Source organism: Carcharhinus amblyrhynchos, unplaced genomic scaffold (assembly GCF_965287045.1).
Source record: "Carcharhinus amblyrhynchos unplaced genomic scaffold, sCarAmb.v2.hapA scaffold_857, whole genome shotgun sequence".
NCBI classification, from domain to species: Eukaryota; Metazoa; Chordata; class Chondrichthyes; order Carcharhiniformes; family Carcharhinidae; genus Carcharhinus; species Carcharhinus amblyrhynchos.
This window is the reverse complement of record NW_027650597.1, coordinates 17,709-38,115: the sequence shown is the minus strand read 5'-3', so window position 1 is coordinate 38,115 and position 20,407 is coordinate 17,709. Positions and strand designations below refer to the sequence as shown.

Here is a 20,407-nt window from a genome sequence, read left to right as displayed (position 1 = left end):
TGTAGTGATTCTATGATTCTAACCTGCACATCCTTGGACACTAAGGGGCAATTTACCACAGCCAATCAACCTAACCTGCACATCTTAGGACACTAAGGAGCAATTTAGCATGGCCAATCCACCTAACCTACACATCTTTGGACATTAGGGGCAATTTAGATGGCCAGTCCACCTAACCTGCACATCCAGGGACACTAAGGGACAATTTAGCACAGCCAATCCATCTAACCTACACAGTGGTCACTAGGGCATCTGAGGCAGTGGTTGCTGACTGGCCAGCCCTTTGACTGTGATGGCACGCACACGTTGCCCACCACTTCCTCCCTCCTGACCCGATCCACGGATCTGTCAGCTCCGGTACCTCGGCATACCCGTCCTCAGGATGTGACCATTGCTGGCACTTACTATCCCTCCCTAGTTACCCTAAGGAGATGGTCCTGAGCTTTTTATGTTGCAGGTTCAGACAGTCAAGGCAACTTCAATATTTAGCACAGACACGTTGATGCAAGCCAGGCCAGGTTAAATACCAAGGTTCCTTCACAAAAGGATACAAGTGAACCATTTGGGTTTTTTTCCTGACAATCCAACAGCTTTTGTGTTGTTAATTTGCAAATAGCAAGCTTCCAGTCAGCAAGCGCTTGCTGTGGGGCGTTGGCTGAGGAATAAGCGATGGTCAGGATAACAGGGGAGTGCCTGCTTGGAAATAGTGTCTTGGGTCTTTGCCCCGTCAGGAGGACACAGGACAGGGGCCTCTGTTAATGTCTCATCTAAAAGATAGTGGCACCAACAGTGCAGCACTCCCTCAGTACTATACCAGAACTGTCAGCCTTGATGCCGTGCTCTGGAGTCAAGCCTCCTGACAGGCCGAAGGGAGATGCTGATTCCTGAGCCAAGTCCAGTATTCCTTCATTCTATGGAAATAATGGCAATGTTTGCGTGAATATGAACTCCTTGTTTTCTGTGCTGTCTGATTTTACGATGTCTTTCAGCCTATTGGACTGCTTTGCAGGTATGGATTGTCAATTCCCTTTCATAGAATCATTGAATGGTTACAGCATGAGAGGCCATTCAGCCAGTCATGTCCCTGTCAGCTCACCACAGGAGCAGTAAGTTAGACTCACACTCTAGTGGTCCTGTAAAGACATTCCCTTCAGTGTAATTACTCTCGAAGGCCTTGATTGAACCAACCTCCATCACACTCTCAGGTAGTCCCTTCCAGATCCTAACCACTTACCGCCTGAAAACAGTGTTCCTTAGGTGGGTTTGACTTCTATGGCCAATCTATGTCCACTGATTGTCAATTCATCAACCAACGGGAACAGTTTCTCCCTCTTTACTCTATCCAGATCCCTCATGATCTTGAACACTTCTATCGAATCTCTCAGCCTTCTCATCTCCAGGGAGAAAAGTCCCAACTTCTCCAATCTATCCCCAGAACTTATGTATCTCTGGAACCATTCTCATAATTCTTTTTTCTAATATCTTCACATCTTTCCTATAGTGTGGGGCTCAGAATTGGACACAATTCTCCAGTTGAGGCCAAGCTAATTAATAAAAGTTTGCCATAACCTCTGTGCTTCTATTCCCAATGATGTGGCGATGCCGCCGTTGGACTGGGACGGGCACAGTAAGAAAGTCTCACAACACCAGGTTAAAGTCCAACAGGTTTATTTGGAATCATGAGCTTTTTGGAGTGCTGCTCCTTCCTCAGGTGAGTCTTTAACCTGGTGTTGTGAGACTTCTTATTGTTCTATTTGCAATGTGCTGAATCCCATGTGCCTTATTACCCACTTCCTGTACCTCCTCACCCCCATATCCTCCAGTCTGAAAAGATTACCACTTTGTTTCCTTACACTTAGCCAGCTTGGCATCAGTGCCATATTCCACGTGCTTCGATATTGCTGACAAGCCCGTATTGCGTCGCTTTATGAAAAGTCTTTTGGAAGCCCAATGCACACCAAATGAATCACATAGCCTCCTCAAACTGCCCTCGTGTCAGTAAGAAAAATCCAATCAAATACGGTCTGGACAGAACAAACCATGTGTTTATTTCTCATATTTGAATTAATTAATAATCATTAATAATTATATAAATAAAAGTAAGGTAATGTCTGCATTGGTTTAAATACAGTAAAAAGTCTGACAACACCAGGTTTTAGTCCAACCTATTTATTTGATAATATTCTCACAAGCTTTCGAGGGGACAGCCTCTTCGTCAGGTGAATGGAGAGTTCTGGCCTCAGACAGAGCATATAAAGCACAGACAGTTTAGAGATTACTGATTAAAATGCGAATCCTTACACCTAACCTGCTGTTCAAGACCTGAAGTGGCTGACAATGTGAGTGGTAGGAGCACTGATCACAGTTTAAAGAGATGTGTATTGTCTCCAGACAGTACAGTAAGTGAGGTTTTGCAAACCCAGGCAAGTCACGGGGGTTACAGATAGTGCGACATGAACCCAAGATCCCTGTTGAGACCGTCCTCATGTGTGCGGAACTTGGCTATCAGTCTCTGCTCAGCGACTCTGCGCTGTCGTGTGTCGTGAAGGCCGCCTTGGAGAATGCTTACCCAAAGGTCAGAGGCTGAATGCCCGTGACCACTGAAGTGTTCGCCAATAGGAAGGGAACAGTCTTGCCTGGTGACTGTCGAGCGATGTTCATTCATCCGTTGTCGTAGCGTCTGCATGACAGTCACCAGGCAAGACTGTTCCCTTCCTGTTGGCGAACACTTCAGTGGTCACGGGCATTCAGCCTCTGACCTTCGGGTAAGCATTCTCCAAGGCGGCCTTCACAACACACGACAGCGCAGAGTCGCTGAGCAGAGACTGATAGCCAAGTTCCGCACATGAGGACGGTCTCAACAGGGATCTTGGGTTCATGTCGCACTATCTGTAACCCCCGTGACTTGCCTGGGTTTGCAAAACCTCACTTACTGTACTGTCTGGAGACAATACACATCTCTTTAAACTGTGATCAGTGCTCCTACCACTCACATTGTCAGCCACTTCAGGTCTTGAACAGCAGGTTAGGTGTAAGGATTCGCATTTTAATCAGTAATCTCTAAACTGTCTGTGCTTTATATGCTCTGTCTGAGGCCAGAACTCTCCATTCACCTGACGAAGAGGCTGTCCCCTCGAAAGCTTGTGAGAATATTATCAAATAAATAGGTTGGACTAAAACCTGGTGTTGTCAGACTTTTTACTGTGTTTACGCCAGTCCAACGCCGGCATACCCACATCTTGGTTTAAATATACATGAAGTGGACATGGATTTCTTTTTGAAGGATTTAAAAATAGACTGAAAGTTAGGAATAATTATTCCTTTCTTGCTCTCTCTCCACTCCCTCCCTTTTCTCTTTCTTTCCTTCTCTCTTTGGTTCATTCTCTTTCTCTATTTTTCTCTATTTCTTGCTCTTTCTCATTTTTCTCTTTCTATCTCTGTCCCTCATTCTCCCCGCCCTTCTCCCCACCCCCGGTCTCTCTTTCTCTCCCGCCGCCCCCCCCCCCCCCCGTCTCTCTTTCTCTCTCCCCCCCCCCCCCCCGTCTCTCTTTCTCTCTCCCCCCCCCGTCTCTCTTTCTCTCTCCCCCCCCCCCCGTCTCTCTTTCTCTCCCCCCCCCCGTCTCTCTTTCTCTCCCCCCCCCCCCCCGTCTCTCTTTCTCTCCCCCCCCCCCCACGTCTCTCTTTCTCTCCCCCCCCCCCCCCCACCGTCTCTCTTTCTCCCCCCCCGTCTCTCTTTCTCCCCCCCCGTCTCTCTTTCTCCCCCCCCGTCTCTCTTTCTCCCCCCCCGTCTCTCTTTCTCCCCCCCCGTCTCTCTTTCTCCCCCCCGTCTCTCTTTCTCCCCCCCCGTCTCTCTTTCTCCCCCCCCGTCTCTCTTTGTCTCCCTCCCCGTCTCTCTTTGTCTCCCCCCACCGTCTCTCTTTGTCTCCCTCGCCCCCCGTCTCTCTTTGTCTCCCCCCCCCCGTCTCTCTTTGTCTCCCCCCCCCCGTCTCTCTTTGTCTCCCCCCCCCGTCTCTCTTTGTCTCCCCCCCCCCGTCTCTCTTTGTCTCCCCCCCCCCGTCTCTCTTTGTCTCCCCCCCCCGTCTCTCTTTGTCTCCCCCCCCCCGTCTCTCTTTGTCTCCCCCCCCCCGTCTCTCTTTGTCTCCCCCCCCCCGTCTCTCTTTGTCTCCCCCCCCCCGTCTCTCTTTGTCTCCCCCCCCCGTCTCTCTTTGTCTCCCCCCCCCCCGTCTCTCTTTTTCTCCCCCCCCCGTCTCTCTTTTTCTCCCCCCCCCCGTCTCTCTTTTTCTCCCCCCCCCGTCTCTCTTTTTCTCCCCCCCCCGTCTCTCTTTTCTCTCTCTTTCCCCCCCCCCCCACCAACCACAATCTCTCTCCAGTTTTTCTTTCAGTTCCATCACAACTACAGGGAAAATGAAGCCACTTGTTCTCTCGTCATTGGGCATGCTTCAGTTCCTGATTGCCATGTGCCAATCACAGCATCACTCTGAGCTTCTGGTCAGCACTAAGCTGGGGAAGGTGATGGGAACGCGAGTGCCAGTGCTGTCCAGCTACCTCAGCGCTTTCTTTGGGATCCCCTTTGCTGAGCCTCCAGTTGGAAACTTGCGATTCAAGAAACCCGAGGCCAAGAGGCCGTGGTCGGGGATCTGGAATGCTTCCTCCTATCCCAAGAACTGTCAGCAATACGTGGACACTCAGTTCCCTGGATTCCCGGGCTCTGAGATGTGGAACCCAAATAAGGAGATGAGTGAAGACTGTCTGTACCTCAATGTGTGGGTCCCCTCTCCCAGGCCAAAGAACGCGACTGTCATGGTGTGGGTCTATGGAGGTGGTTTTTACAGTGGAGCTTCAACATTGGATGTCTACAATGGGAAGTATCTGGCACACACTGAGCAGGTGGTGGTGGTCTCCATGAACTATAGGGTTGGCGCATTTGGCTTCCTCGCACTACACGGAAGCCAAGAGGCACCAGGAAATGTTGGTCTTCTAGACCAAAGGCTGGCTCTGCAGTGGGTGCAGGACAATATTCACCACTTTGGTGGGAATCCAAAGACGGTGACTATTTTTGGGGAGAGTGCCGGGGGAGCTTCTGTCGGCATGCACCTCCTCTCCCCAGGGAGCAGAGACCTCTTCAACAGGGCCATCCTCCAAAGTGGCTCACCAAACTGCCCCTGGGCAACCGTCTCTGTCGCTGAAGGTCGTAGGAGGGCAGTCGAACTAGGAAGACTCCTCAGTTGTAACATCAACAGCGACAAAGAGTTGATTGACTGTCTTAGGACGAAAGAGCCTCAAGAGCTCATTGACAAGGAGTGGTCTGTCCTTCCCTACAACAGCGTCTTCAGGTTTTCATTTGTCCCGATCATCGATGGGGACTTCTTCCCGGATTCACTGGACTCCATGCTCAGCTCTGGCAGCTTCAAGAAAACTCAGGTCCTGCTCGGAGTCAACAAGGACGAAGGGTCTTACTTCCTGCTGTACGGAGCCCCGGGCTTCAGCAAGGACTCGGAAAGCATCATCACTCGCGAAGACTTTATGGCCGGAGTCAAGCTGAGTGTCCCTCATGCCAATGCGCTGGGGCTGGAGGCCGTCGCACTCCAGTACACCGATTGGTTAGATGAGCACAATGGCATCAAGAACAGAGATGCAATGGACGACATTGTAGGAGACCACAACGTCATCTGCCCCTTAATGCATTTTGCCTACAAGTACTCGGAGTTTGGCAATGGCATTTACATGTACTTTTTCAATCATCGGGCCTCCAACCTGGCCTGGCCAGAGTGGATGGGAGTCATCCATGGCTACGAGATTGAGTTTGTCTTTGGGTTGCCCCTGGAGCGGCAGCTAAACTACACGGAGGAGGAGGAGATGTTGAGCAGAAGGATTATGCGCTACTGGTCGACATTCGCAAGAACTGGGTAAGGTTAAAGCCAGATCAGTTCACGTGGTTTACCTCTTGTTTTCATTTCTCCGACTTTGTGTGATTTTTGGAAGTCCCAGAAAGCTTCACAGTGTAGTCACTGCAGGAAACACAGCAGCTGTGCGCAGTAAGGTCCCAAAACAAGAACGCTTGACAATCCGTTCTGACATAAAATGCTGCAAATCGGAAACAAAAACAGAAAATGCTGGAAAGACGCAACAGGTCTGGCAACATCTGTGGAGAAGCAGACTGTGTGTCTCCAGCCTGTGTGACTTCTTCAGAGCTGAACCTATTCTGTTTCCTTGAACAATGTCTCCTTTAACTTAACCGAATGAAAGGTGTGGCTTTGAGTACTGCATGGGCCTCAGTTACACCTGTCATTATGTGGGGAGAGTGGAACATTCCTTGTTCCAGTCTTACTCAGACCCCCTCTCAGAACTCTTTCTCCACTAGATTGTTTTTTTTTATTCATTCGCAGGACATTGGCGTCACTGGCTGGCCAGCATTTATTACCCATCCCTAGTTGCCTGAGAGTCAACCACATTGGCTGTGGTTCTGGAGTCACGTGTAGGCCAGACCGGGTAAGGTTGGCAGATTCCCTTCCCTAGACAACATTAGTGAACACAGATGGGTTTTTCCAACAATCGACAATGGTTTCATAGTCATCAGTAGATTCTTAATTCCAGATATTTTTTATTGAATTCCAATGCCACCGTCTGCCATGGTGGGATTCGAATGTTGGTCCCCAGGACATTAGCTGAGTTTCTGGATTAATAGTCTAGTGATAGTATCACTAGGCCGTCACCTTTCCTACATTGATGACTATTGTCTGTGTTGCTTCATGCTCTTGTCTGGACTTGGAAAAATTTATCACTTTTGCTTTCGATTTCCACCCTTCTCAACTTCACATGGTCAATCTCTTCCCTTCCCTTACTTGACTTCGCTGTCTCTATTTCTGGTGATCGATGAACCACCAATGTTCACTACAAGCCCACCAACTCCCACAGTTACCTCAACAACAGCTCCTCTCACCCCGTTCCCTGAAAGGACTCCATCCCATTCTCCCAGTTTCTCCCTCTATTTCACGTGTCCTCGCACAGTGGTTGACACAGCCTTTAACCATCTCCCGGACTTCTGCCCTCACCTCTTACCCGCCCTCCCAGAACCATGCTAGAGTTCCTCTTGGCCTCCGTGTCCACCCTATGCAGTCTCCACATTCAAAAAAACATCCTCCACCAGCTCCAGCATGACGTATCTGCTTCATTTTGATTGCCTATATTTGTTGCTGCCAATACAGTTTCCTCTACATTGGGGAGACTGAACACGGACTGGATGACCGACTTGTGGAACACCTTTGCTCAGCCTGCAATGACTGCAAACTTTCTGTCTCTTGCCATTCAACTCACCATCTTTATTCTCATACCCACATAGAGTCATAGAGGTTTACAGCATGGAAACAGGCCCTGCGGCCCAACTTATCTATCCCACCCATTTTTTTAAAATCCCTAAGCTAATCCCAATTGCCTGCATTTGGCCCATATCCCTCTATACCCTCTATATCCCTCTATACCCATCGTACCCATGTAACTGTCTAAATGCTTTTTAAAAGACAAAATTGTATCCGCCTCTACTACAACCTCTGGCAGCTTGTTCCAGACACCACCCTCTGTATGAAAAAATTCGTCAGCCCAATTGATCAAGATCCTGTTGCAGTTGAGATAACTTTCTTCGCTGTCCACTATGCCATCAATCTTGGTGTTATCTGCAAACTTACTAATCATGCCTCCTATATTCTCATCCAAATCATTCTTATAAAAGACAAATAACAGCGGATCCACCACTGATCCCTGAGGTACACCGCTGGTCACAGGCTTCCAGTTTGAAAACTCTGTACAACCACCCTCTGGGACCCTTTGGGAAAAGATATTGACTTATCTGCTGCCCCTTTTACTTTGTTCTAATTTAATTTGAGTTTGTTTATTTCGTTTGACCTTAATGAGGGGCATAGACAAGGTCCTCTTTTATTTTATAGACCTCTATAAGATCACTCCTCAGCCTCCTACACTCCAGAGAAAAAAGTCCCAGTCTATCCAACCTCTCCTGATAACTCAATCCATCAAGTCCCAGTAGCATCATAGTAAATCTTCTCTGCATTCTTTCTAGTTTAATAATATCCTTTCTATAATAGGGTGACCAGAACTGCACACAGTATTCCAAGTGTGGCCTTACCAATGTCTTGTACAACTTCAACAAGATGTCCCAACTCATGTATTCAATGTTCTGACCAATGAAACCAAGCATACAGAATACCTTCTTCTCTCTGTCCATCTGTGACTCCACTTTCAAGCGGCTATGAACATGTACCCCTAGATCTCTTTGTTCTATAACTCTCCCCTACCATTAACTGAGTAAGTCCTTCCCTGGTTCAATCTACCAAAATGCATCACCTTGCATTTATCTAAATTAAACTCCATCTGCCATTCGTCAGCCCACTGACCCAACTGATCAAGATCCCGTTGCAATCAGAGACAACTTTCTTCACTGTCCACTATGCCACCAGTCTTGGTGTTGTCTGCAAACTTACTAAACATGCTCCCTATATCTCATCCAAATCATTAATATAAATGACAAATAACAGTGAACCCAGCACTGATCCCTGAGGCACAGGCCTCCAGTTTGAAAAACAACCCTCTACAACCGCCTTTTGGCTTCTGTCAAGGGGCCAATTTTGCATCCATTTACACTTACTCAGTTAATGGTTTGGGGAAAGTTATGGAACAAAGAGATCTAGGGGTATAGGTTCATAACTCCTTTATGAGTGCAGGAAAGATTTACTAGGATGCTACTGGGACTTGATGGATTGAGTTATAAGGAGAGACTGAATAGCGTAGGAGGCTGAGGGGTGACCTTATTGAAGTCTATAAAATAATGAGGGGCAAAGACAAGGTAGATAGTGAATATCTTTTCCCAAAGGCAGGGGAGTCTAAAACTAGAGGGCAGAGGTTTAAGGTGAGGGGAAAAATACAAAAGTGTCCAGAGGAGAAATTTTTTCACAGAGGGTGGTGAGTGTCTGGAACAAGCTGCCAGAGATGATAGTGGAGGCGGGTACAATTTTATCTTTTAAAAAGCATTTAGATAGTTACATGGATACGATGGGTGTAGAGGAACATGGGCCAAATGTGGAAAATTGGCATTAGTTTAGGGCTTTTTAAAAAAAGGCAGCATGGACAAGTTGGGCTGAATGGCCTGTTTCCACGCTGACCATCTATTCGGCTCCTCCTGCTCCACCCCCTCCCTACAACAGTAAAATCCATCACATTTCTCACAAACCAGCCTCCCAGCCACTGACTCTGTCTACACTCTCTGCTGCCTCAGAAAAACAGCCAGAATAATCAAGGGCCCCACACATCCCAGATATTCTCTCTTCCACCTTCTTCCATCGGGAAAAAGATACAAAAGTCTGAGGACTCAAGAACAGCTTCTTCCCTGCTGCCATCAGACTTTTGAATGGACCTACCTCGCATTAAGTTGATTTTCTCTATACCCTAGCTGTGACTGTAACACTGCATTCTGCACCCTCTCCTTTCCTTCTCTATGACCGGTGTGCTTTGTATAGCGCGCAAGAAACAATACTTTTCACTGTTTACTAATACATGTGGCAATTATAAATCAAATCAAATCTCCTCAGCTCTGAAGAAGTGTTAAACAGACTGGAAGCATTAACTCTTTCTCTCTCCTCAATCTGTTCAAATATATAGGTTGAGGGATGAATGTTGGCCCAGACACTTCAATTAGTATGAGGGATTGTTTACAGTCACCTGAAAGGGCAGAATTACCTGTTTATTGTCTCACTCTTAAAGATGGTGTGATGCCATTGATGGTGCTTGCTAATGTAATGAAGTTTCAGGCTGCTTTTGGTGTTCAGGTCTGTGGAGTGGGGCTTGAACCAAAGATCCTTTTGCACTGAGGCAACCCACTGACTCACTGCCCCACTCTGGGTTTTAAATTTCCAGATGCATTTAAAAAGCTGCATTGGAATTCTCGAAACAACATGGAGTGGGAAAGCTCCTGTTAATCCGGCCTCGGACATGACCAGCCCAGTGACATAGCCGGTGATCCAGGTTCAGATTAAACTCAGCTCGACATGTAGGGAGCACCTCCTTTACATGGTGGCACCGTGGTCAGCACTGCTGCTTCAGAGCACCAGGAACCCGGGTTCGATTTCCGGCTTGGGTGAATGTATGTGTAGAGTCTGTACATTCCCCCTGTGTCTGCATGGGTTTCCTCCGGGTGCTCCGGTTTCCTCCCAAAGACCTGCTGGTTAGGTGCTAAATTCTCCCTCAGTGTTACCCGAACAGGCGCCGGAGTGTGGCGACTGGGGGATTTTTACAGTAACTTCATTGCAGCGTTAATGTAAGCCGACTTGTGACAATAATAAGTAAACTTAAACTTAGATGTAAGAGTGAAATAAGTTTGACATGGATTCAGTTTTTAGCTGAATTTGAGGTCTATACTCCAGCAGAATCTAGACGTTTAGCATTGGAGATCTCTCTCTCGAATCCTAATGTTAACATTTGGTTAACAGATTTGGGGTAGGATCTCTCTTCTGGGCTTTGGTTCCTGGGCATAATGGGATAAATTACCAGGACAAATTGCTTAATTTTTGTTTTTCCTGAAGATTTGATATGATTGAATGAGAAAGGAATTTGATAAACTTGATATAGAGGGAGCTACAAGAGGGAACAACTTCAAAATTACAGCTGTGCTGTTGTGCAATAAAATGTTAACTTTTTTTCACATGTTGGATTGGAGAGTGGAAACCTTGAACTCCCTTTGAAAGGCTGACAGGTCAGTTGGAGCTTTCTGGACTATGATTGATGGATAGATTTTTATTAAATGAGGGTGTTGAGGGTTATGAAGCTAAGGTGTAAAAATGTGGCTGAGACACAAATTAGCCAAAATCTGATGGTGAAAAAGTGCAGTGGGCTGAATGGTCTCCTCCTGTTCTAACACTCCCATTCCCACAAATACTTACATCCGATGCACATTAGCCGAAGGTTCATCTGAGAACTGTCTGATTCTGGTTTCTCTTCCCCTTCAGAAACCCAAATGAGCCTCACACACAAAAACGAAAGTGGCCTCCATTCACCAACAGCGACCAGAAGTTCATTGACCTCAACGTGGAGCCCATCAAGGTCAACAAAGGTCTACGGGTTCAGATGTGTGCCTTCTGGAACCAGTTCCTCCCCAAGCTGCTCAATGCAACAGGTAACATCTTTCCCTCCTCAGTGCAGTCCACGCTTAAACCTAACACTTTGCTGCATTTTACTGACGCTCCCCACTCGCTATTCTCTCCTCAAAGCATCGGGGTCAACTCTTGGGGGCAGTCGGGTATTGTGCCAGCCAGCCCATCTGCCCTGGGCCATCTGTGTGAGCCCAGTGGCCCTCCCCATGTATTCCAACAGGAGGCAGTCATGAGCCAGGAGAAGCCAGGTGCTTTTTTTGCCCCTCTCTGATATGGGGAAGTTATAATTGTTCCCAGCTTTCATTCAGCCCAGGCCAGAATTCACATCTGGGACCTTCCTTTGGTTCCATGTGATTCTTGGTAACTATGTGCACCAGTGGAGGCTGTTTAATGAGGAAAGTGTTTATGGGATAGGAAGGATGTGAATGCAGTGGAGGAGGTGCAGAGGAGATTCACCAGGATGTTGCCTGGGGTGGAACATTTTGAAGAGAGGTTGGATAGGCTTGGGTTGTTCTCAGTGAAGCAGAGAGGACGAGGGGTGGCCTGATTGAGGGGCATGCACAGGATAGATGGGGGGCAGTTGTTCCTCTTAGTTGACGGGTCAGTTACGAGGGGACACAAGTTAAAAGTGAGGGGTGTGGGAGATTTGGGGGGGAATTTGAGGAAAACCTTTTTTTACTCAGAGGGTGGTGAGGGTCTGAAATGCACTGCCTGGGAGGGTGGTGGAGGCGGGATTCCTCCCATCCTTTAAAAAGTACCTGGATGAGTACTTGGCACACCATAACATTCAGGGCTGCTGGCAGTGTGGACTTGATGGGCTGAAGGGCCTCTTCTGCACTGTAGGATTCTGGGATTCTGTCTGCAAAAAGGTGATATAACAGGAGCCTGGGATTACATTCACTAGGGTTCAGGTTGACCTAATAGGGTCATGGAGTCAAGTGTTTATCTTAGTAGGTTTCTAAGCCTTACACCATTTGGTCATGGTGACTAGAATGATACAGAGCAGCGGGAGATCACAAAACCCGTCTCATCCTGCTTGACAATCTAATTAACCTCCCTCCTGCTTTTTCCCCATAGCCCTGCCACCTTTCCCTTTTTAATTTCTACCCAATTTCCTTTGGAAATTTGCTCTTGAACCTGCATCGCTACACCTCAGTTCGATCATAACAACTCTCTGCTTTAAAAAACATATCTCATCTCCCCCTTTTCCCGATTCCCTTCAATCTGTGTCCCCTCTGGTTCCCCCCTCCGGGAACACTTTCCCCCTATCTGCTTTATCCAAACCCCCTCGCAATTTTGAACACTCAATGAACTCTCCCTCTTAACGTTCTCTGCTCTGGGGAGAACGATCCCAGCTTCTCCCAGTCTGTCCACAAATGCAGTTCACTCTGATATCATCCAGGTAAAATGTTTTGAAACCCCTTCAAGGCCTCAACGTCCTTCCTAATATGTGGTGCCCTGAATTGGACACGGTATTCCAATTATGGCCTAACCCCCGATTTGTAAAGGTTCCTGTCTATTTGGACACGTGTTTATCACAAGAAAACTGGGAATATTGGGATACACAATTCCCACTCTACATCCGTTTTGGGCCATTGCTTCTTTGGGGAGTGGACAGGGGGAGGAGGGGTGACGGACGGGTTTACTCAGGGAGTATCCTTCCTTGGGGATGGGGTATCCTTCCTCAACGATATCCTCCCTCGGGGATGGTTGGGGGGGGGGGGTGGGGGCGACGGGGGGGAGGTCGGGGGGAGCGGGGGATGATGCAGTATCCTTCCTCAGGAGTGTCAGTCTGGCATCCTCAACCAGACCACTAGGCCGTGAACTATAACTTGCCCCAGTGTCCTCAGAGTGGGGCTGAGGAATCTTCATAGGTAGGTGTGATCCTGGGTGTGTGAACGTGTAGGGTAAGGGCAAGATGGAGCTCTGATGTGATACTCCCCACAGTAGCACAGCCCTGTGGCTCTGACTTCTATCAAGAACAACATCAGGACATTGTTTTGGGTGTTGGGAAGGTGGTGAGAGGAGAGAGGGTTGCCCTTAACAATGAAGCACCACCCTTCATGGAGGGTGTGGGAGTGAAGGGATGGTTAATGGGGAGATCTTCCTGTAAACATAAATATCTTAATTTAGTCCTCCTAATTATACAACTTGTTTTCAGTTTATATTCTGAGTTAATTTAATTCTTCTTCCCTTTTTATTTTAGCATGTGATGGAGAACTGTCTAACGACGGGACACCTAGTATTAAGGGGAAAGGCTTCTCTCTTGTTTTATTTGCTCTTCTCTACTTCATTTGCCACTAAACTAAAACACCCTGAGGGTCCGCCGTCCTTGGCACGAGGAAGCCCATTGAATGATTATCGGAGAGAAAGGGGGACTGTGTGTCAGGAGCTTGTCCAAGGTCGTGGCCCAGTGAATTACAGATCGGGGCCGATTCAGAGCTTCCCTTCATTCCTGCCTGACTGTCGATGATGAGTTGAGTTGGTAGGGGTGATTTTTGTAAACCTATCGCCCCACTTATACCGCAGAGCAGAACAATAGACATATGCAACATTTACAAATACCCAACTGGAATTTCCAAGGGTTTTTGGTCTGCATGGCCATTCTTCCCTCCCATCTGGAAGAGGTGAGAATCTTATTTCAAAGGAGTGCCACCCCACCTCCCCCCAGACCACTGTTGTGAGGTTCTTTTCATGGGATTGGGGGGCGGGGGGGGGGGGGCATGGCATGCAACTGACCCACCCCATTTGCCCCCTGGTGATGAGCAACCTAATTCGGTCCTTAAAAATCTGCAGGTTATGGCCTACCTACCTACCTACCTCCCACAGCACCTCGCCTCACCCCCTTCATCCTGCCTCCCTTCCAGGACTGATCTGCACCTCCCCAGCCGCTGAACCACCCATTGATCCTCTCGGGTCCTGTGGGTCAGACTAAAATGGACACCTCCTCCCCTCACCGCCAGTCCCGAAGATTCAGTGCTGCTCTCTCTTTTTGACCATCAGGACCAGCCGTTGGGAATTCCCTCTGGCCTGTTGCCAAACAAGGAGCAGACCCTCATTGAAACAATTCACCTGATCTGTTGACCCTTAGCCCAGGAATGTGGGAAGCCGCTCCTTGATGCTAGTACACCAGCGGAAGCATTGTTCCCCGCTCCCTTCCCACAAAACAACTCCACTACCAGCCTAGGTCCAGGCCTACTTTGGAAATAGCATACTGGAGTGGGAGGAGGTGGGAGTGATGGGGATGTGGCGAATTGAGCCAAAGGGGAACTTTGATATTGAAGGGGAGGCCAGGCTTGAGGCCTACTCCTTGGCCTTGCTTACTGAGTTACTCCAAGAAAACTGAGATACAATAGGCTGATGGCTATGGGTTGATGGCTGATGGGTTGTGGGGGGAGGATCTGGTGTTGCTGTAGGGTGATGGTGACAGGTGCGGGAGCTGGGGTTGGGGGAGATTTTGAGTGTTGCTGTGGGGTGATGGTGAGAGGTGGGGGAATTCTGGGTGTTGCTATGTGGTGATGGTGAGGGGTGAGGCGTTTGGGCAGAGTTGGGGCGTAAGTTTATTCCCCAGACTTTAAATGCTACGGGCAGCACAGTGGTTAGCATTGCTGCCTCACAATGCCAGGGACCCGGGTTCAATTCCAGTCTCGGCTCACTGTCCGTGTGGAGTTGTACGTTCTCCCCTGTATCTCTGTGGTTTCCTCCCACAGTCCAAAGATGTGCAGGTTAGGTTGATTGGCCATTCTAAATTAACCCTAGCATCAGGGAGATTAGCAGGATAAATATGAAGGGTTACGGGGGTAGGTGGGATTGTTGTCAGTACAGACTTGATGGGCTGAATGGCCCCTTTCTGCACTGTAGAGATTCTGTACACACTGCCACACACTGCTTTGTAATATCAAATACCAAAAATTGAATGCTTTTTTTAAAAAGTGGGCCTAATACATCCCCATCCCTCAGCTGAATTCAATTTATTTTTGAGTTGCAGTTATTGTTTAATCCTTTATTGTTCAGCTACAGTTTTCTTGATCTCCAAGTGCAGCGCTATTGGTATATTTCTATATGTGTTACTGCAGCTCTGAAATATTAAAATGTGTCCTCAGTACCTCCCAGTTTAAGTTCTTAGGGTCTGAGCTATTTCTCAAAGTAGCTTCCCAAATCTCTGGCCTTCAACCAGGCATCTTGCGTTTCTGCTGAAGAAGTTTTGTTCTCATGGGTTAACTCCCTGCATGTGTTGCGGCTGGGTTTTTACTTTTGCAAGATATATTTGATTTGGAAAATATCAGAAAGAACATCACAACCTTTAAAAATGACCATCACACACAGTGCAATGATATTTAGGTTCCCTCTATCGACCGTGTTGCTCTCTGAGGTGCTTCAGGCCACTCAAAGGAACATTGAGGATATTTTGAAATAGTCACTATTAGGGTGCAAAGGTATTTGTTGTCTGCATCGATCAAGTTGCACTCTGAGGTACTTCCGTACAATTGTGGCATGGGTGGCACAGTGGTTGGCACTGCTGCCTCAGCGCCAGGGACCTGGGTTCAATTCCCAGCTTGGGTCATGTCTGTGCGGAGTCTGCACGTTCTCCCCGTGTGTGTGTGGGTTTCCTTCGGGTGCTCCGGTTTCCTCTCTCACTCCAAAAGATGTGCTGGTTAGGGTGCATTGGCTGTGCTAAATTCTCCCTCAGTGCACTCAAACAGGCGCCAAGTATGGCAACTAGGGGATTTTCACAGTAACTTCATTGCAGTGTTAATGTAAGCCTTACTTGTGACTAATAAATAAACTTTTTACTTTATGTAATATTCACCTTATATATTCAATCTGAGTCCGAGGGGGTTTGATACAATTCCACTCCTATGTGGCTGAAATGTCTTGGACAGTAATCTTTCCACATTGCATCTCTGTGTTGGTTGCTCTGAAGCTTTATAGTGTGTCCCTCAACATGTAGTCCTGGACCCTTGGATTGTGCCAGTCTGCAACACTTGGTGGAGGACAGTTCTTTACACTGGAAGATCAACAGGTTTTGGCAGACCAAAGAGTGTCTTTCACCCAGCTGATGTCCCTCCAGCAGTAGCTGATGTTTGTCTCGGAGTACGTCCCTGGGAACAGCCTGTAGAGCAGAAAGTCCTGTGTCCCTGAGTACAGCCCATTGAGCACAGACTCCCCGTCCCTGGGAACAGCCCATAGAACACAGAGTCCTGGGAACAGCCCGTAGAGTCCTGCGTCCTGTTGCTACTCAGGCTAAACCTCAGCAAAAACCACCACGTCTCTCTCCAGAACTTTCTTGCAAAGGAACATTTCACACCCTGTGCTGCTCTTGGTGCCAAACCTCACCCGGCTCATTTGTTGGCAAATTGTTATTTACCCCTTTGTGTGTCAGTTCTCTCTGTCTTTCTCTCTCTCTCGGTATCCCACTCTGACAGAATTCAACTTGAATATTGTGGGTGGCACAGTGGTTAGCACTGCTGCCTCACAGTGCCTGGCACCTGGGTTCGATTCCCGGCTTGGATCACTGTCTGTGTGGAGCCTGCACGTTCTCCCCCAGGTCTGCGTGGGTTTCCTCCGGCTGCTCCGGTTTCCTTCTGCAGTCCAAAGATGTGCGGGTTAGAACATTACAGCGCAGAACAGGCCCTTCAGCCCACGATGTTGCGCCGACCAATTAAAAAAGCAATGACCCTCTAACCTAAACCAATCCCTTTCCATCCATAAACCTATCCACGGATCTCTTAAACGCCCCCAAACTAGGCGCATCTACAACTGCAGCAGGCAGGGCATTCCAATCCCTCACCACCCTCTGGGTAAAGAACCTACCTCTGACATCCGTCCTATATCTACCACCCCTTAATTTAAAGCTATGCCCCCTCGTGCTAGCTTTCTCCATCCGAGGAAAAAGGCTATCACTGTCCACCCTATCTAAACCTCTAATCATCTTATATGTTTCAATAAGGTCCCCTCTCAGCTGCCTTCTTTCTAACGAAAACAACCCCAAATCCCTCAATCTCTCCTCATAGGACCTTCCCTCCATACCAGGCAACATCCTGGTAAACCTCCTCTGCACCCCCTCCAATGCCTCCACATCCTTCCTATAATGTGGGGGCCTTCCTATAATGTTAGGTGGATTTACCATGATAAATTGTTGCTTGGTGTAAGGGGGTTAGTAGGGTAACTAAGTAAGGTGTCGGGGATAGGGCCTTTATAGGATTGTATTGGGTGCAGTCTCAATGGGCCAAATGGCCTCCTTCTGCACTGTAGGGATACTGTGATTCTTTGGTAATCTTGGCCGACTTCAACACTTCCACTCTGTGAGATGGCATCTGATTGGGTAGCTTGCTTAGAAAATGGGGTCTTACCATTGGTTGGCTTCTCCAATGGGCCAATCACCCTGTATTTTGTACAGCTTTGGTTTTAGCTGGAGGTCCCATGGTGGTGGGACTTGTAAGGTTCATTGGGATGTGGATTTCTGACCCATTTATGCTAAAGGTTAAAGGAGTGACCTCAAGAACTCCCACAACACAAGTGTTGTCCTAATGCCAAAGTTGAACACAATAAGCGGCTGTTACTAATTCATAGAATCTTACAACACAGAAAGCCTACACAAACCCTTTGAAAGAGTTTTTCAATTAGTCCCAGTCTCCTTCATTCTCCCCTTTGCCCTGCGGATGTTTTCAGTTCCAAGTTTTCTCCCATTTGAAAGTTCCGGTTGAATCTGTTTTCAGACAACACCTTCCAAATCAAAATGACTCACTCCACAAGTCAGAAAAATTCTCCTCATCTCCCTTTCTCACCGTTAAATGCAGCTGCGTTGATGACCCCACCTCCTGCTGGTGGAAACAATGGCTCCGTATTTGTCTATCAGAATCCTTCACAATTCTGTAACTCTGAACCTGCTTCACTCTACAAGGAGTGACCCCAGCTGCCCTTGTCTCTAAGCCTTTGTCACCTGACCATTCCTTGTCATTTCCTCATTGCTAACACTGCTGAAATCTTTGCGTCAACTCCCAGCGGATGAGCCAGATACTCTCTGCAGGAGTGAAACTGACAAACAGAAAAAGAGGCAGTCCCACAAGATCCGAACCATGCATCAGAATTAAACTGAGCACGTCCTTTACACGTGAAGCTGGCTTTTAATGTTGGAAATTACCACGAGGCTGAACACAGGAAGAATCCTAACTTATCAGGAGGCTGAAAGAAGCTAAAGGAATGATGCATGGAGACAAATGCTTCATTTTCACCGTGCGTAGATAAACAAATCATTCAGAAATTCTCATCGAAGATTTCATTCCAAATGGCCATTTGACTCCAAAAGTTATCCTGTAAGCAGATTCGTGGAAAAACCAGCTGTTTACATGTGAAAGGGCAGGAAGTTTGGTAGGAAATGGAGATACATGGAGCACAAGCTCCATTTCCTGAGGTGGGCTAGCTGGTAAAACTCTGGCCTGAGTGTGAGCAGGGCTGGTATCTGAGTGCCCTGCCAAACAGCTGCTATGGGCCAAATGGCCACCTTCTGAGCTGTAAATATCTTCACCTATAGGGACCTCCAAACCCCCTCCTGCCAACATTTTAGGCTTTGAGGTTTCAGCAGCGGTTCAGTGGGGACACTCTTACTTCTGTGTCAGGAAGTGAGTGTGTAACCCAGGTGGGGACTGCAGTACTGAGGGAATGCTACACTTTTGGACATTCCCCTGCTTTTTGGACGAGATGCTAAACTGAGACAGTGTCCGCCCTCTCGGGCCATCTCTTAAAAGATCCACCAGCACTATTTTCCAGAATATGAGAGTCTTCCCTAGACTAGCTCATCAACGTTCTTCACAAGAACATTGCAAGCAGTGCAGGCTTGGATGGCTGAACGGCCTGTTCCTGTGCTGTACTGTTCTTTGTCCTTTAAGAACTGGTTATTTGGTGCAAATTGGCTCCCAGATTTTCTATATCGGAAGAGGGACCACACTTCAGAAAGTACCTCATTGGCTGGCGAGTGCTTTAGGATGTCCTGGCAGTGTGAAAGAGGCTGTAGAGCACACAGCCTCAGAGCTGAATGACTGAGTAATATGGCCTGGTATTAAAGAGGGATATCTCTCAAATTAATCAGTTCTGGAAAGCTCACTAATCTCCCCACTCACGTTTCACTGATTTGATTTTGATTTGATTTATTATTGTCACATGTATTAGCAGTGAAAAGTATTGTTTCTTGCACACTATATAGACAAAGCATACTGTTCATAGAGAAGGAAAGGAGAGGGTGCAGAATGTAGTGTTACAGTCACAGCTAGGGTGTCGAGAAGGATCAGCTTAATGTGAGGTAGGTCCATTCAAAAGTCTGACAGCAGCAGGGAAGAAACTGTTCTTCAGTCAGTTGGTATGTGACCTCAGACTTTTGTATCTTTTTCCCAACGGAAGGAGGTGGAAGAGAGAATGTCCGGTTGCATGGGGACCTTGATTGAGCTGACTGCTTTTCCCGAGGCAGTGGGAAGTGTAGACAAAGTCAATGAACGGGAGGCTGGTTTGAGTGATGGTCTGGGCTTCGTTCACAACCTTTGTAGTTCCTTGGGGTCTTGGGCAGAGCAGGAGTCATACCAAGCTGCGATACCAGAAAAAAATGCTTTCTATGGTGTATCTGTAAAAATTGGTAAGAGTCGTACTGGACATGCCAAATTTTCTTAGTCTTCAGAGAAAGTAAGTTGGTGGGGCTTTCTTAACTACAATGTCAGCGTGGAGGGACCAGGACAGATTGTTGGTGATCTGGACACCTAAACACTTGAAGCTCTTGACCATTTTGTCCCAGTTGATGTAGACAGGGGCATGTTCCCCTTTACACTTCCTGAAGTGGATTGATTGTTGTTGATGCTCAGTTCTCAGACATGATGGTGATTAGCTGTAACAGAGCTTCGAGACCACGGCATTCTCCTCAGTTCCAGTAGATCAGGATGACGATTCAATCTTGGAGCCACATTTCATCATCTCCCATAGTCAGGATGACGGGAAACATTGGCAGATGGCGAATGGAAAGGGAAAGTGGCATTAGGCCCAAAATTGCCTGAGCAACAATTCTTTAAGCCTTCAGTTATAATAAAAATAGCTGGAGATGGGGTAATTTGAAAATTGGTAACTGACCCATCAGGTAACACAAGAGTTGGTTGGCTTTCCGATTGCCTTGTGAAAGCAAGATCCCGTGAGGTTGGACAGTCTGGGATGTCCAATGGCAGGGCTGCAGGGGGGTTTAGGGGAGATGATGGGATGGAAACCCATAGCTATAG

The 20,407-nt window shown here is 47.6% G+C and overlaps 1 protein-coding gene across 9 annotated transcripts in view; it reads left to right on the top strand.

Moving 5' to 3' along the window:
* The window catches only part of LOC145340230 (acetylcholinesterase-like), a 48,395-nt gene that overhangs the window by 15,746 nt on the left and 12,242 nt on the right, over nucleotides 1–20,407 (top strand). For 7 of the 9 annotated variants that reach the window (XM_080184665.1, XM_080184670.1, XM_080184668.1 and 4 more), the window contains 2 exons: nucleotides 4,371–5,906; nucleotides 11,010–11,176. In XM_080184665.1, the coding sequence (XP_080040791.1) occupies nucleotides 4,405–5,906; nucleotides 11,010–11,176 (1,669 nt within the window). In that variant the 5' untranslated portion in view covers nucleotides 4,371–4,404. Of the gene's footprint in view, nucleotides 1–4,370; nucleotides 5,907–11,009; nucleotides 11,177–13,359; nucleotides 13,853–20,407 lie in introns of those variants that run through there. The other 2 variants (XM_080184673.1, XM_080184669.1) reach the window with 2 other exon arrangements.